General features: G+C 40.0%; 1 protein-coding gene across 1 annotated transcript; it reads right to left on the bottom strand.

The window, feature by feature from the left end:
- Positions 1-5,760: 5,760 nt before the first annotated feature.
- MAIP1 (matrix AAA peptidase interacting protein 1) lies at positions 5,761-16,200 on the bottom strand. Its single transcript, XM_016221126.2, has 5 exons — positions 15,473-16,200; positions 9,698-9,769; positions 9,157-9,283; positions 7,510-7,657; positions 5,761-6,061 (listed from the first exon to the last, which is right to left on the bottom strand). The coding sequence occupies exons 1-5, from the start codon at positions 15,920-15,922 to the stop codon at positions 5,983-5,985; spliced, it is 876 nt and encodes a 291-aa protein (XP_016076612.2). The 5' UTR covers positions 15,923-16,200; the 3' UTR covers positions 5,761-5,982.
- Positions 16,201-16,218: the final 18 nt, after the last annotated feature.

Here is a 16,218-nt window from a genome sequence, read left to right on the forward strand (position 1 = left end):
TTACTTCTGGTTCAATAGCCATATTATATCTTTCTCTTCTTTGTAGCACGGGGCTATTCAAATGCCCTGCCATCAGAAGGAAGTTAAAAGGAAGGGAGACCAGGCTGCAGCTCTGCTTTGCTCCATTGGAGCTTTACAGCTGCCCTGAGTCCGATGCAATATTGCAATGCACATTTTGAGCATCAATAACGCCAGGATAGGGTCAGGGAGGAGGGCAGGCAGGGTGCCCTGCTAAACTCACACAGCTTTGCCGTTAGCCACTGTACTCACAGTGTCAGAGGCTAAGGAAGGGCTCAGAAAAAGAACTGATTAGCTAATCCTTCCACTGTTCCTTTCCAAAAATGATCACAGGACACTTTGCCTACTTCTCATGAAATGGAGCCAGAGTTGTCATTTATTAAGGAAGTAAATAAATTTTCATAGAATGTCCAGTAGACCCATTGGTTTATAAAGGGGGTGGGGGCAGGCAGGAGGCGGTTTCTGTTTTTGAAGATGGGATAAACAAAGCCAGAGCCCTCCAGGCAGAAATGTGTGTATGGTGTAAACAACAGCAAGGGAGCCCTCAGGGGTCTCGACACATTATTTGGAACATGTTTAAACAGCTCTGCAATCAAAAGGCCTTTTCTAGGTGCTCTGTTACACTTAGGTTTTAAAAATTAGCTGGGCTATGTTTAGGATGATTACCAAACCCCAGGGTCTCTAAAAGCTAAGCTCTTGGTTAATGAAGCTGGCAAAGCAAGCCTTCCAGCGATTTACCAGAGCCTGCACTGGTTCATGACTCAAGTAACCCAGTTAGGGCAAATTGCTAGTTGCTTCCTCCTTTCTTTAGTCTTAGGACTTCTAGTTATAGTTGGGACAATAAAATGTATCCAGCTAAAAGACTATATATTTCCCTGCTCCACTAATATTATTTGTGTCCATTTGACTAATCCCTATTCAACGAAATTAGGTGGAAAGGTTTTGTATAATCTCTGGGAAAGCATCTTAAAAGCCAGCTGATATATTACCCTTTGCCCATGTTTTCCTTTCCTTCATTCTGTTACCTGGAATATGGATGTGGTGGCTGGAGCTCTACCAGCCATTTTGTACTATGAGGACAAGGGTCATATCCTAAGAAAGTCAGTGGTGACTCAAAAGAGCCTGGATCCCCAAAGACTTTGTGGAGTTGGCATACTAGCCCAAAGCATCCTGTCTCTGGACTTCTGTTATGTGTAAGAGAAATCAATCACTTTTGTATTATTTAAGTCAAGGTTTAAGTTTTTGTTTCATGCAGTCAGAGCTAATTCTAAATGACACTAACCATTTGCCCAATCTGTCCACATTGTGAAATTGAATGACTAAGATTAAGTATTCTTCAGAAAGTCTTATCTAAGTTTCTTAAAAATATTATTTTGAAAAAATAAACAATTTATAATAAGATTAACAGTATATAAGGTCTTAGCTGATCAATTTTTATTTCATATGGCACCCTCATTAATCCAAGGGGTGTTTAATGCACCTTGGCAGATCTCATTAAATGAAGAGAATAGAATTCAGGTGTAATATGGCCTTTTTCATTTAAAACTGGTTTACAACACCTGCAGTCATTGGTATACAGGCAGAGAGACCCTCATCTTCAGGCTTCTATGGCAGAGTAGTGAATAATTCTCAGCTGATAATATATCACCAAAAGATCTAGGACATCCCCTCTGTCTCCTGAGCATCCTGCGGTAGTGAGCACTGAGTGGCTCCAAGATAAGCCATTCCTAGGGTTAAAACAAGAGAAATTGTTCTTGGCTGCATGTGGTGTTCATTATTGCTGCTCACCAAATGCTTCTCATTCTCTGCCTTCCAGTCACATGATAAAATATCTCCTGGATCTCTGTGGTTGAGTAGGGCGCTATGTTCTGGCCAATGAATTGTATCACTTCCAAGTTTAGCTTGTAATTGCTCGTATGAGACCCTTCAGAGTTGTTTTTCATTTGCCCTAGTATCAGGTAGTGGCTGCCCATCAGCAGTGTCCAGGAGGGAGGGTGATGACACCACCCATAGAATCCCCAGGCATCTCTTATTGGGCATGCAGTGTGAACAAAAAACATTTTTTTTTTTTTTAATTTTTTTTTGCCTCGATCCATTGAGATTTGGAGGTTTTTTGTTCCTGCATCATAATCTACATTATCCTAACTAGTACACCACACCATCCTTAACCTGCCTTCTGAGGGTGGGGGTAATCACAGAGGAACTGAATGACATAATCTATGGTTCCAACATTTAGAGATGTAGGAAAAAATTCCCTCTGACTGGACCCATGCCTTAACCCTTTTAACATCAACAACTTTTGTTTCTAAAAAAATTTTTTGAGCACTTTCCTGTATCTATCTACAAAAATCTTGTTAGTAAACAAAGCAATCCTCCCATTGCTCAGTGAATTCAGGCCTTATCAATTCGTACACGATTAGCTCCACCATGTGGTGTGTAGGATAAATAACATTTATTATAGGAACAAAAGCAAGGTCATGTGCCCAATAATACCACATCCCTCTTGGGAGGGGGACTGTACTTGATAAAAGAAAGCACATTTAGCTTGCTAGGGCATCAAATCAAAAGCAAGAAGAAAAATGTTCCTGTCATGTGAGTCAGGAAATTCAGTAATGAAGTTCACTCATTTATTCATTCAACTAATATTTCCTGAGCTGTACTATGTACCAGATATTGTTACAGGATCAAGACAGAAGAAGTTCCTGCCTTAGTTGGAAAGCCAGGTAACAGAACAAATCAACATAGTAATATATGTTACAATGTCAGATGTGATAAGTGCTATAAACCAAAATAAATCTGCGTCAGGACATAGAGAGTGATGGGGGTGGGGTGGGGAAGGATGTTTTAAATAAGGCTGACAGAAATAAAGGCAAACAGTCCACATTTAGCTTTCCCAATTGCCTTTGGATAAATGGTCCAAAACCTCAAATATTTATAAATATGAACATTCTTTTGCAGACATAAAGTGTCAAAACGCTTCAAGATGCCCAAATCTTGGTTTCTAAACATCATCCCTGTCAGTCCATACAGGCTGCTACAACAAAAATAATACAGACTGGGCAGCTTAAACAACAAACATTTATTTCTCACAGTTCTGGAGGCTGGTGAGAAGTCCAAGATCAAGGTGCCAGCACATTCAGTGTCTGGTGAGCGCCCACTTTCTTGTTAGCCATCTTCTCACTGTGTTGTCACAAGGCAGAAGCAGGGAGGAAGCGGGTTTGTTTGTTTTTTAATAGGGCACTAATCCCCTCATGAGGGTTCCACCCTCGTGAGTTTAACAATTGCCCTGAGAAAAAAATGATATCTCTTTGGAGAAACCAGAGTTTTCAGCTAAGGCAGAAAATGGACAAACGATCCCAGGACATATTGTTATGCCAGGAAGTGCAAAAACACTCAAAGACTAATGACAGGTCATGTAGACAGATTGTAGGGGCTCCCAGTGGCCAAACTGGGGGCTATTTAAGCATCAAGAATAAGAACTATTATTAATACTATATTGGATGATTAAAATCCATGCATTTGCAGTAATATTTTAAAATATCACTGTTCTATAGAATGCCAGTAGAAGGTATAGAATTAGAGAATCCTCATTTTGCCAACTCTTATGCAAGGATCATGTTGTATATTAATTTCCTGTTCTAATGTAACAAATTACAACAAACTTAGTGGCTTAAAACAACTGTACATGTCTGAAACTTACTTTCAAGTGGTTTAGATAAAAACTGTATGATATGATTTTATATATGTGGTCTTTATCCCAGTTTCTGGCACAGAATTCCTAAAACCCTTGATACTTCCTAAGTGAGAGCAATAAAGGTGTCTTGATATTCATAACAAACCCCTTTCAACCACACCTGAGTTTATGAGGTGATTTTTGAAAAGCACCTAAGATGATGGAACCTGGTTGCCAGAACTAACCATGTGATTAGAGGGTTGGAACTTTTAGTCTCATCTCCCTGACTTCTGGGGAGGAGAGTGGAGCTGGTGGTTAAATTGATAGCCAAGAGCCAATGATGAAATCAATCACCTATGTAATGGCTCCTCCATAAAACCCCAGGATGATTGGAGGGCTTCCAGGTTGGTGAACACTTGCAGATGTGGGGTGTGGGATGCTCAGAAGGCATGGACACTCCACACCCCTTCCCATATATCCTGCCCTTTGCAGTCACTCAAGCTGGCTGTTTCTGTTACATCCTTTTATATAAATGGATAACCTGTAAGTTGAATGTTTCTCTGAGTTCTATGAGCTGCTCTAGCAAATTAATGAAACCCAACGAGGGGGTCATTGCAACCTCTAATCTACAGCCAGTTGTCAGGCCAGGTGATAACCTGGACTTGTGCTTGGCATCTGGAGGGGGGACTCTTGTAGGAATAAACCATTAACCAGTGAATCTGATGTTTTCTCGATAGTGTCAGAATTGAATTGAATTGTAGGACACTCAGGTGGTGTCCCAGAATTGCTTGACATTTTGGGGAAACCCCTAACATACACACTTGAATCTAGTACCAGATTAGTCTGTGTGTGCATGCAGAGATTAAACAATATGGCAAAATGTTAACCTTTGTTGAATCTAAGGGGAGAGTATATAGTTGTGTATCATACCTGTGGCAGTTAATTTTATCTGTCAACTTCACTAGGTCACAGTACTCAGATATTCAAACATTATTTTAGATGTTCCTGTGAAGATAGTTTTCAGATGAGATTAACATTGGAGTCAGCAGACTTTGAGTAAAGCAGATTACCCTCCATCATGTGGGTGGGCCTCAATCAGTTGAAGGTCTTAATAGAAAAAGACTCATTACCCCAGAAGGAATTATGCTAGCATACTTGCCTGACTTTAACTGCAGCATCAGCTCTTTGCTGGGTCTCCAGCCTGCTGGCCTCTTCTGATTTTTGACATACCAGCCTCCACAATCTTGTGAGCCAATTCCTTAAAGCAATAACCAATTGCCCAATATGTATGGGTCAATTTCTGAATCTATTCTGCCCATTGGTCCATAACATTTCTTATAAAACAGGTCTACTGGCAACAAATTCATCTTTTCCCTGTCTTTTCTCACCTTTTATGAAGGATATTTTTGCTGAATATAGAGTTGTAGGTGAATAGGTTGTTTTCTTTTAGCATTTTAAAGGTATCATGCCAAGGTCTCCAACTTGCGGTTTGAGAAAACTGCATTCATTCTCTGTAGAAAATGTTTTTTGTTTCTCCAGCTGCTTTTACAATTTTCTCTGGTTTTCAACACTTTATGATGTACTCAGTGAGGTTTTCTTTGTGTTATTCTGCTTGTTGAATTTTATGGATGTAGGTTTATAGTTTTCATTAAGAAAATTTTGACATTATTTCTTAGTTTTTATTTCCCCTACCCCAACTTCTACAGCTCCAAACACAGGTATATTAAGAAACTTGATATTATCCACAGGTGGCTGACAATTTTTCCCCCCCTTTGTGCTTTAGAAAGCTTCAAGTTCACTGTGCAGTGACCAATCTGCCATAGTTCCATTCATTCCTCCTTCTCATCTAGCTAGTGATCAGAGGTAATCAAATAGCAGCACTGATTTAAAAAAATAAACCTTATACATACTTGAATTATTGGTTTAAGTATATTGACCATAAATAAAATATCTAAGGGCTATTTAGAAATGTGTAGTTTTTTCAATACCTTCATTGTCTATAAAATTAGTTTGTGTATATATACACATACATGTAACATTAGAGATGACAGTGAATGTGACACCAACAATGGGCTGTTGTAGTTTATTTTGATCTCTTGTACAGAATGTGACAACAATCTATGGAAATGCTTTATTATATCATGCCAGCATCCTACAAGGAGTCTTTAAGAATAATACAAAAGTAATCCACAGACTTGACTAACTGAAAATCAATTGATCCAAAACTTTTCTTCCTTAGTTTTTCACAGCAATTGCTAAAAGTCCCAAATAAGCTGATTTTCCAAGAAAGATTATTCTAGTAACTTGGAGTGGTCAATCCGTGCAATGGTCCAGTCAGGCTTTACTCCTTGTGTAAACTCCCTCTGAAATCTAGGAGAAAAATTACAAATAATGTGAATCCTACATGTCCAAATATTTCTTAGATAACTAATCTGCAAGTGTACATTAGAGGCAGTTTTTAGTAATAAGCTAATGGTCAATGGTCAATAAAAATAAAAATTAAGAAAGTTTACCAATTCAATCACAAAACATATCCCCACAAAATCAGAAGTACATTCACAACTAAAACGAGTATTTTTAATGGACTGATCTACGCTCCAATGTCTACCAATCCTGTGCGAAATGAGGGTATTATTCTGTCATTAAATACTAGCTATAACATATGCCTAATATGAGGAGAAATAAACTGGACTATGGTGATAAAAACAGCACTTTAGTGTTATCTGGTTTATATACATTAGATCTTGAAAATAACAGTGTTTATGAGGTGCCCATGGTCTTAGCAGGGAAGATCAGAAGAACCAAAGGTCAGTATTGATTACAGTGTCCTTTAATTATAAATGATATCTCAAAAGAGACAATTCAGTAGATTTAAATAAGTATTTAAATATATAATTTTATCTCCATTGACTTGCTTGACTTGTTCACTGCTCCAAATTTTATTAGCACAAAAATACACAATAATGTCTCTTTTAAATAATTTGCTAACTTCCTACTAGACAGTACTCCTTAAGGGCAAGTACCCTTTAATTTTGTATTTGAACCCCAGAGTAATTGGTAAATGGGAGATAGTTGATAAATGTTTAGTGAATGGATAGTCCATGTGCCAATCATGACAGATTTTATTTTCCAACAAGGGCCGTAAACCATATCTCCCACTCAACAGGCTCTTCTGCAATATGACCTTTATGTTGCCCCATAAAGGTGGAATCTCCAGGCCCTTTTACCTGTACAGGTCCTGTGACTGCTTTGACAAGTGGACTATGGTGGAAATGATGTTGTTCCAATCCTGGGCATGGCCCTTTACTGGTCTAGCATCTTCTGTCTTCTGCCTCTTGAAAGCCAATCATCACAAAACATGTGACTAACCTAAGACTACCACAAGCCCAAGCCACAAAGAAAGGCCTTGGAGAATGAGACATGTGGAGAAGCCAAGGGGCACCAAGGTGTCGCACATGTCAGTGAAGAAGTCACTGTGGAAATGAGTCCTCTAGCCTGTCACCCCAGTTGATGCCAGGTGAAGTAGAGAAAACCCCATACCTGAGCCTTTCCAAACTTCCTGAGCAGTAAAACAGGAGGCAAAATGGGCTGATAGAAGCTACTGGGTTTGGAGAGGTTTGTAATGCTGCCACAGACAGTTGAAACACTGATTACATTCAGAAATGTTACCTCCTCCTACATTTCTGAACACTACTGCTTTATGGCCAGTATGTCATTCTGACTTCTTCTCTTCATAAATAACTTGTCAAATTTCAATCGTTTCTTCCTAAAGCTCCCTTTAGTTTTCTAATCATAGTATGAAATGTGATTAGACTTACTCATAGCTTGCACTAAGAAGTTGTTTAGTTTCCACATTCTGATCCCCCAACTTAACCTGGAACACACCGGCTCCACTTAAAGTTTCACTGGGGATGTTGGCACTGGTTAGATACCAAAAGCACATCAGGATGTTAACAAACTTCCTTCCTTAGGGAAAAAACATACACATACACACACAAATAGGAATCACAATAATCTATCATCCATATATCCAAAATGAAATCGAAATTGGCAGTAGTTACACAAATGTTACAGATCAAATTTTGTGCTTCCTCTAGTCTAACAAGATACCTACATTGTTAACTTTTTATTTTCAGAAAATTCTCTTAGGGTAAATGACATATGCATTGCAACAATAGCAGCTAGTATTTACTGAGCATGCACTATTTACTAAGTGTACTACATAGATTCTTCTCAATTTGTGGCATTTTTCTAAAATTTTAATAGATATCTGTTGTGAAACCAAAAATGAGGGGAGAAAACATTTTTTGCTGCTAAGTACTTAACCTCAACTGCCAGAAAGATGACAGACATCTATTCTACCCTAATCCACTTTGCTATGCCTAGTGATTATGACAATGTCTTGTGTAAAAATTAGGTAGTGACTATGGTGCTAAGATGCAATTTGAAATATTAGGGTAGAAAAAATATTTATTAAAAATATGTAAAAGAATCTTGACAAATGTTTCAAATTAACATGGAAAGATTTTAACTATTAAGAGTCCAAATCAGAATTGGTTTTGGAAGTGTGTAAACAAAGGCTAGATTTCCTACATGCCTGACACATAGTACATATGCAAATATTGGTAGCAGGAATAAATAAGTCAATAAAAATTCAGGAATGCTGAGGAAGAAGTTTGCAGTGGACAAGAAGATGAACCAGATAACCACTAAAGTTCCTTTCAATTTTTTTCATTGTCTCCAAATAAATCCAATTTGGGAGTTCTATAGTTAATCCTCCTTTCAAAACAGTCTTTAGCTGATATTATTTACTTTTACTTCTTTCTCCTTCTACTAAATGTACAGCCAGAAATTTAAAACACTCAGTTGTTTCCTTCAAGTTAAGAAATCTGAAACACAATTATTTTTAATTTGAGATAATGGGAGCTACTTGTCCTAGAGACTATTTTCATCAACTTAAGTGACAATGCTGTCTCCTGTGAATTAAATACCAGTAGGGAAAAGTTCCAGATAGAAGGGCAGAAGAAAATTTTACCACATCTCAATTCTTCCAGAGCTAGGTCTTTAAAGAATGAATATACTGCCTGACCGGGCATGGATCAGCGATTGAGCGTTGACCTCGGATCCAGGAGATCGCAGTTCGATTCCTGGTCAGGGCACATGCCCCGGTTGTGGGCTTGATACTCAGTTTGGGGCGTGCAGGAGGTAGCCGATCAATGATGACCCTCTCATCATCATTGATGTCTCTCTCTCTCTCTCTCTCTCTCTCCCCCTCCTTCTCTCTCCCTTCCTCTCTCTGAAATCAATAAAGACATATTTAAAAAAAGAATGAATATACTATTTTCTCCGAAGTCCTATAAATATCCACTTGTACCAACCAATTCTCACTATTTCATGATTTTCCAGTAGTTTAGCTTATCTGGACAATTGTGGATCATTTAAAGTTGCCTACACTCCAGCATTACCTTTGTCATCGTAGTAAATGGAGATGTCTCCTGTTGAGGTGTACACAATTTCATCTATGTCAGCAGCGAGGGCATTTTTATGGCTGTCAGGTAGTGAAGTAACCTTTTCTTTCAACACGTGCAGCAGCTAAGTTTGGGGAAAGCAAACTGTAATTCACCTCTTGAGTTTTCGAAAGCTTTTCAAGAAGCTCAATAAATTATTCATGGAATGAATTTTTCTAATCCTGTTTTTAAATTTATTACCATGTTTACTCAGCTTCAAAAGCAAGGCTAAAAGGCATCTGGTTATTCAACTAGGTAATTTATTACAGAACATTCTATATAAGAACAATTGAGAGACATATTTACTTACTTATGCCTTAGTAGCAAGTCATTCTCTGCTTTTATATGATTCTAAGTATCCGAAAGGAATGACACAGGGACTCTGGCTGATGGCACACATACTATTTTTAAGTATATATAAAGACAACGTACTGTATATCATGTGATTGCAAGGAAATAATACATTTATTTCTAAAGGAAAATTAAAATTATACTTTACCTCTTTGGCCACAAGTTCTTCCAACAGGTCAAATTTACACTGTGACAGCAATTTGGATACATGAGCAAAAGCCTTAAAAAAATAGTGGAGGGAGGGTGGTGATTATTTCAAAACCCCAGGCAAAATACCATACAGTAATGCACAACGCTCAAACTTAAACGGCTAAGTGTAACAAACTATTTTATGATAAAGGCAATAAACAATGTCAAGCACCAAGATATCAATGTTAGGCACAGCTCCTTCTAGTTGACTGGCTCTTCTTTTCTCAGATGGCCTTTTCACATATATAGCAGACAGCAGGCAGGTTGTTAATTATGTATCCACTCTCAGGACCTGGGAAAAGACAGTGGCTGGTGTACACACTAGGGCTGAATAAAAATCCTCCTATATATTTCCTTTTAAAATAATGATAAAGTAATCAACCATTCCGAGTGTTATAAGACCTTCCCCCCCAACTCCTACCCTCTTAATCAAACATACATAGGAGCTGGGAAGCAGCACAATCTAGACTGTACTGAGTCTAAAGATCTGGGTTGTAGTTTGAACCATTAAGCTAGATAAGGCAGGTTGGGGAAAGTGGCAGAAAAGAAAATGAGTTTTACACAGTCTGTTACAGTAAGTTTCAACTTTGATGTATGAAGTCCCATTTTAAAGTGGGGAGAACCAATTGCATTCCTCCACATTCCTAGCAGTGGGAAATGAAACTGTGCATAAGACTCATCCTGTCTTCAAGTAAGGAGGAAGGCAAGTAAACTGACAAGTTCAAGAATTATGACAAGGGTAAGAACAGGATGATGTGGGAGTAAATAGAAGACAATCTGGGAGGCCCAGAGGCGGCTTCCTAAAGGAAGTAACATCTAAGGTGAAATCTGGAGAACTGGCACGAGAAAGATGTACAGGCATGTAAGAGAGACAGCGTTACATAATAATTATGAGCTGCGTTGTGTTCTCCCCAAATTCCTATGTTGAAGCACTAACTCCCAGTACTTCAGACAGCGATTATATTTGGAGGTAGGGCCTTAAAGAGGTGGCAAAGTAAAAGAGGGTGGGCCCTAATCCAATCGGAATGGTGTTCTTATACGGGGAAACTTGGACACACAAGAGAACACCAGGGGCACATATGCACAGAAAACACACACACATCTGGAAACAGAAAGAAGGAAGCTATCTGTAAGCAAAGGAGAGAGGCCTAAGAAGAAACCAAACCTGCCAGCCTCCTGTTCTTTGACTTCTAGCATCCAGAACTGTGAGAAAATAAACTGTGGTTTAGGTAACCCAGACCATGGTATTTTGTTATGGTAGCTGTGACAAACTAGTACAATGAAGCTGAATTTTGAGAAAATGCACAAGTCCAACTGGATTCAAGGACCTCTTGGAAAACACCTTGGAGGCCCTCAGGGTTCAGAGACCCTGTACTGTTTTAGTAAGCCTTCGTGTGTGGAAGATGGGTGATATTTTGGTGAAAAGAAACAAAGACCATACCCATCATATTGAAACCCAACCATTAAGACTCTAGTTTGTGTGGCAAAGGAAGATTATACCTGAGCAAATTATCCTGTATGGTAATAATAAACCATTTGGAGGCTGTCCTAATGAGAAAGGCTTTGATGATACAGGAGTATCTAAGCTAAAGAGGCTTCTAGGAAATAGCCCTCTTTTTCAAAAAGCTAAAATGTGCAAGCAAAATATAGGAAAACAAACAGTATATGATTAATGTGGTTTGAGGGCAATAATAGGGAAGATATACCAATATGCACATATCAGTGGTGTGATACTGTGATATAAGAAATATATACAGCCTGGCCAGTGTGCCTCAGTGGTTGAGTATTGACCTAGGATCCAGGAGATTGTGGTTTGATTCGCTGTTAGGGCACATGCCCAGATTTTGGGCTCGATCCCCAGTCGGGGGCATGCAGGAGGCAGCAGATCAATGACTCTCATCATTGATGTTTCTATCTCTCTCTTCCTCTCCCTTTCTCTCTCTAAAATCAATAAAGACATATTTTTTTTTTAAAAAAGAAATATACACAGTAAAACCTAGATATAAGGGACTAATTTGGGCCAGGAGGTGTCTGTTAAAGTGAAAAGTCCATTATATAATAAAGTAGGTTTTCTGAATGCATATGTTAAAAAATTGACAAATTAGTTTGTTTACCTGTTTTTATTTACATCAACACATTTGTGTAATTAAAATAAGTATGTATGAAAAGTTTAATTTTACAGAAAAGTTTCCTGTATGTATTACTGTAATTTTAAATTTATACTGAATAGGTGTAGTAAATTCATGCATTCACCAGTGACTGAGAGTAAACAAATGTATACAACTGGGGTGTGGCTTAGTGCACATGGGAATGTTGGCAGGCAGGCGTAAAACTGCTGCAGAAAATCATGCCATGCAAAAACAGAATCAATTACTGTATGTGATGCAGTGTGATCACGTGCTGATCATTCTCCAAACAATGTTTACAAGCAGTGACTTTTGGATTTAAATATGTAGACTATAATTGCAGATATGTAATATTTATTTATGCCGGTGAAATTACTAGTTTTTTCCAAAATATGGTCTATTTGCTAAAATTTTAAAAAATAACAGTGAATTAAAAACAAAAAAATAACCTGTTAATTTAATTGTTCATCACATGGAAGCTCGAAAAATCGAGGGTTTACTGTATTTGGTCTTCATCCTGGTTCCTGGCAGAGCTCCTAAAAGAAATCCTTTTCAACCATATCTGAGTTTAGGCTAATGAGGTGAATCTTGGAAGATGGGTGACTCTTGGAATATGGGGGTTGGTTGTCAGAGGAACCAACCTTGTGATTAGAGGTTTGGAACTTTAAGCCCCACCTTCAGACTTTCCGGGAGGATATGAGTGCTGGAGATTGAGTTAATCACCAATGGCCAATGCCTTCATCAATCACACCTACTTAATGGAAGCCCTATAAAAACCCTATAGGAAAAGATTAGGAGCTTCCAGGTTGGTGATCCTCAGAGATGTGGGAAATGTGGTGTACCTGGAGAGGGCATGGAAACTCCACACCCCTTCCCACATACTTTGCCACATGCAATGGTTCCATTAGTCTATTCCTTTAAATTGGAAATAGCAAGTGCTGTGCTTTCCTGAGTTCTGTGAGCCATCCTAGCAAATTATGGAGGGATGTGGGAATCCCAGTTTTATAATTAGTAGATCAAAAGTATGGGAGGCCAGGACTTGGGCTGGGTTTGAAGAGGAGGCAGTCTTGTGGGTCGGAGCCCTTAACCTATGGAATCTACATTAAATCTGGGGAGTTAGTGTCAGAACTATTGTAAGCTGGCCTGATAAGGAGTATCTAACCTAAAGAGTCTTCAAGGAAATAGCCCTCTTTTTCCTAGAAAAGGCTAAAATGTGCAAGCAAGACATAGGAAAAGGACACAGTATATGATTAATGGAGAGCAGGGTCTGTGGAGCTAATAAAGCCATTTATAGCATTGGGTCACCTATTCCCCTGGCTCAGGTGATGAATAAAAGCTTGCCCAGATGGTATTTAACCATCTCAGTTTTAGTGACTCTGGAGGACCAAGACTGCTTGTAGAGTGGGTCACAGGACAGTGCACCTCAGCAGTCACTAGCTCTGCATCCTTAAGCCAATCATTTCATTTTTCTGGAACTTGTTCTTCTCATATGTAAACGAGGAATAGACTAGAATGATAAGCTCTAATGTGCCTTTTCATTTTCATGTTCTGTGTTCTAGAATTAAAAAAAGAAAAATCATAATAAACATGACCTAATTGATAACTTGATATTCATAGCCCAAGGTAACATCTTATTGCTGGGAGGTTAGCCTAAGGAGAAAGGGCAAGTGGAGCCTATGAGTAGATACACAAGTTAATGTTTCTGCACCAGCTTATTCCCCAGCCCTGAATTACATTCATGTGAAGGAAGGTAGTTACATTATGAGATCTAGTAGGCAGAAGGTTTTTTAGCCATGTCTTTTTAAATCTTAGGTGATAAAGAACTGATTTGCTTGATCTGAAAGATATGCTAAGTAACCAGTAATTTAAGGGAACTGCCAAACATTTGCCATGGATGACTCGACATCCTTTTTGGATACCAGAAGAGCTAAATACACAAAAACTGATTTAGAAGAGACAAAACTGCATACAGACTGGCTGATGGAGTGGAGATGCTACTTAATAGCAAAGGTGGGGGTGGCCGGTGGGGGTTGGATAAAATAGTTAACAGTTGGAGGACTCCTAAGATCAGAGAGTGAGTAATAAGTGTCCCATGCTCCTGTGTTCAAAGGAAATAGGGACTAAGGCCTGATTCCTGCCCATGGTAGGGAGATGACTTCCATTCTTTATTAACACATAAATGAGCTGTAGACAAGCTCACATGTCATCAGCAGGCACTGTAGAGAATAGCAGGATCACGCAACGTTACCTCTGCAGGGACAAAAGATTTTGAGAACTGATATAAGAGGTTTACCCCTTATAATGCTTTAATCAAGTTCTCTTTGCTTTTTAATTTTTAAAAACATATAAATTAGTCAAGAGTTGACTCAGGGAAGGAGTTAATATTAATACTGATTTAAACATTTAATTTATAACTAACAGGTCATATAAATGGCCGTGTTTATAAAAATACTCTAAAATAAATTAGGAGTAAATATATCAGTACCAGTATTCAATCAACTGTAAAATGATTACACTGATGGCATAATTTTAAGGTACGTGGAGGTATAAACTGGGACATAAACTATGATTTCTATTGTTTGTCAATAGTTCTGAAACGTTTGGGAATGACAAACTCTGTAAGAGATTCAAAAGAAAGTTATAGATGGACTTTCATCCTAGAAAAATGCATGTATACACAAAATCTGCAAATCTCAGGACCCAAAGTGACCAACATGTAGCAAGGGTAATGCGGAATATTATTAGCCACTCAGAAAGAGGGGCAGAAGTGTCAGGGTCGGGGCTGGGTGCTGTGCACTTATCAGTGACCAGGTTGTCTCAGCAAATTTGAAGGGGGACAGCTGCTCATCTCTAGATTATTCTTTTTTTAAATATATCTTTATTGATTTCAGAGAGAGGAAGGGAGCGGGAGAGAGAGAGATAGAAACATCAATGATGAGAGCCATTGATCCCCCCGCAGGTGCCCTGACGGAGAATCGAAACCCCTATCTCCTGGATCCTAGGTCAATGCTCAACCGCTGAGCCACGCCCGGCCGGGCTAGATTATTCTTTAGGAGTAGGATGGGAAGGGGTGGAAGTGAGGGTAAGAGGAATAAAGGGCAAAGGAGCTCTGGCAATAGGTGGCAGGAAGTTTTGTCTTTCTCCCAAAATGACACTATAGCACTTTAGAAATGTTATCTCATTTACTCTTCAATTTTATCCACTCATTTATTCAGCAAACACTTATGGAGTACCTACTATGTGCCAGGCACTATCTTTTCATTTTGCAGAAAATCACGTTCAGAAAAGATAAAGCCACTTGACTTTTAAGTGGCAGAAATGGGCTTTGAATTCATTTCTATCTGACTTAAAACCCATAGAGAGTGGAAAAAGTAACTGGGGAACTTCACCCTGGTGTCTCAATGGAACCGAGGAGGACCTCGGCGACCGTGCAGACGGAAGCAGAAGCTTACTTTAAAGTCAAGAAGGGGCCGGGGCTCTACGCCAGGTTCACTTCCCGCGGTTGATAATCTGGGACCCAGTGAGGGCACCGCTCTGCTAAACACTTTTACGTGTACTAGTTGAATGCAGGAGAAGCGTACAGGTCAACCCCGGGTAAATAAACAAACCTGCTTCGCGGCCTCTGAGAATTCTGCGATGCTGAACTCTTTGTCGAAATAGGCCCAGATAAGGAAGGCGTAAATTCGAGTCCGAATCCAGTTGATGGGGTTGGAGACGCCCAGAACGAGCATCTTGGTTTTCTGGCGCTGCTGTGGCTGCTCCTCCGTGCTGTAGCTTCGTCGAGGGCCGGCGGGGAAAGCGGGGAGGGCTGCGGAGAGTCCCGGAGGGCTGAGCAGGGGACGCCGGGCGCCCCAAGCAGGCAGCGCCGAGGCCGCCGAGGCCCAAGTGACTCGCGGAAACGGGACCGTTCTAGAGACGACGTGGCGGCGGCAGAAGCAGCAAAGTCCAGCCAACAGCGGCCTCATCTCGGCTGCGCGGGGGATCCCGGGTCTGGCGGCTCCGCCGGGCGGAGGCCCAGAGAAAAGCCAGCGGGGTAATAGACGAGCAGCCAGCGCCATCTTGTGACCTTTCACCCCTTGCTGGCCTGTGCAGTATCGAAAGAAAGTCGATGGGAAACCAACACCTCAGCTGGGTTCGGAGAGACTTAGAGTAAAGCGGGATGCTGCCACCACCTCCGGGAGGCGGCCCCGGCCCCGCTCTCCAGCACGCAATCCACAGAGGCCCGAAGCCAGCGAAGGAAACCCGCTGCTCTCGCGAGTTCAGCGGCCTCGCGGACCTTTTCTCTCCGGGTCGTGTTTCCGGGCGGATCGGCCGTTGAAGAACGTGTGGCAGGGTCTGGGTTCCCGGGACTCGG

The sequence above is a fragment of the Miniopterus natalensis genome, chromosome 8, assembly GCF_054644295.1.
Source record: "Miniopterus natalensis isolate mMinNat1 chromosome 8, mMinNat1.hap1, whole genome shotgun sequence".
Lineage (NCBI taxonomy): Eukaryota > Metazoa > Chordata > Mammalia > Chiroptera > Miniopteridae > Miniopterus > Miniopterus natalensis.

Bases quoted from the DNA above. Each gene is read 5' to 3' on its own strand.
- MAIP1 (XM_016221126.2), bottom strand. From the start codon at position 15,922: ATGGCGCTGGCTGCTCGTCTATTACCCCGCTGGCTTTTCTCTGGGCCT. The intron at 7,658-9,156 runs GTAATGCTGGAG...TTTTTCCCTAAG, and splicing joins CATTTACTACGATGACAAAG to GAAGGAAGTTTGTTAACATC. The intron at 6,062-7,509 runs GTAAGTCTAATC...TTTTTCTCCTAG, and splicing joins CTTCTTAGTGCAAGCTATGA to ATTTCAGAGGGAGTTTACAC.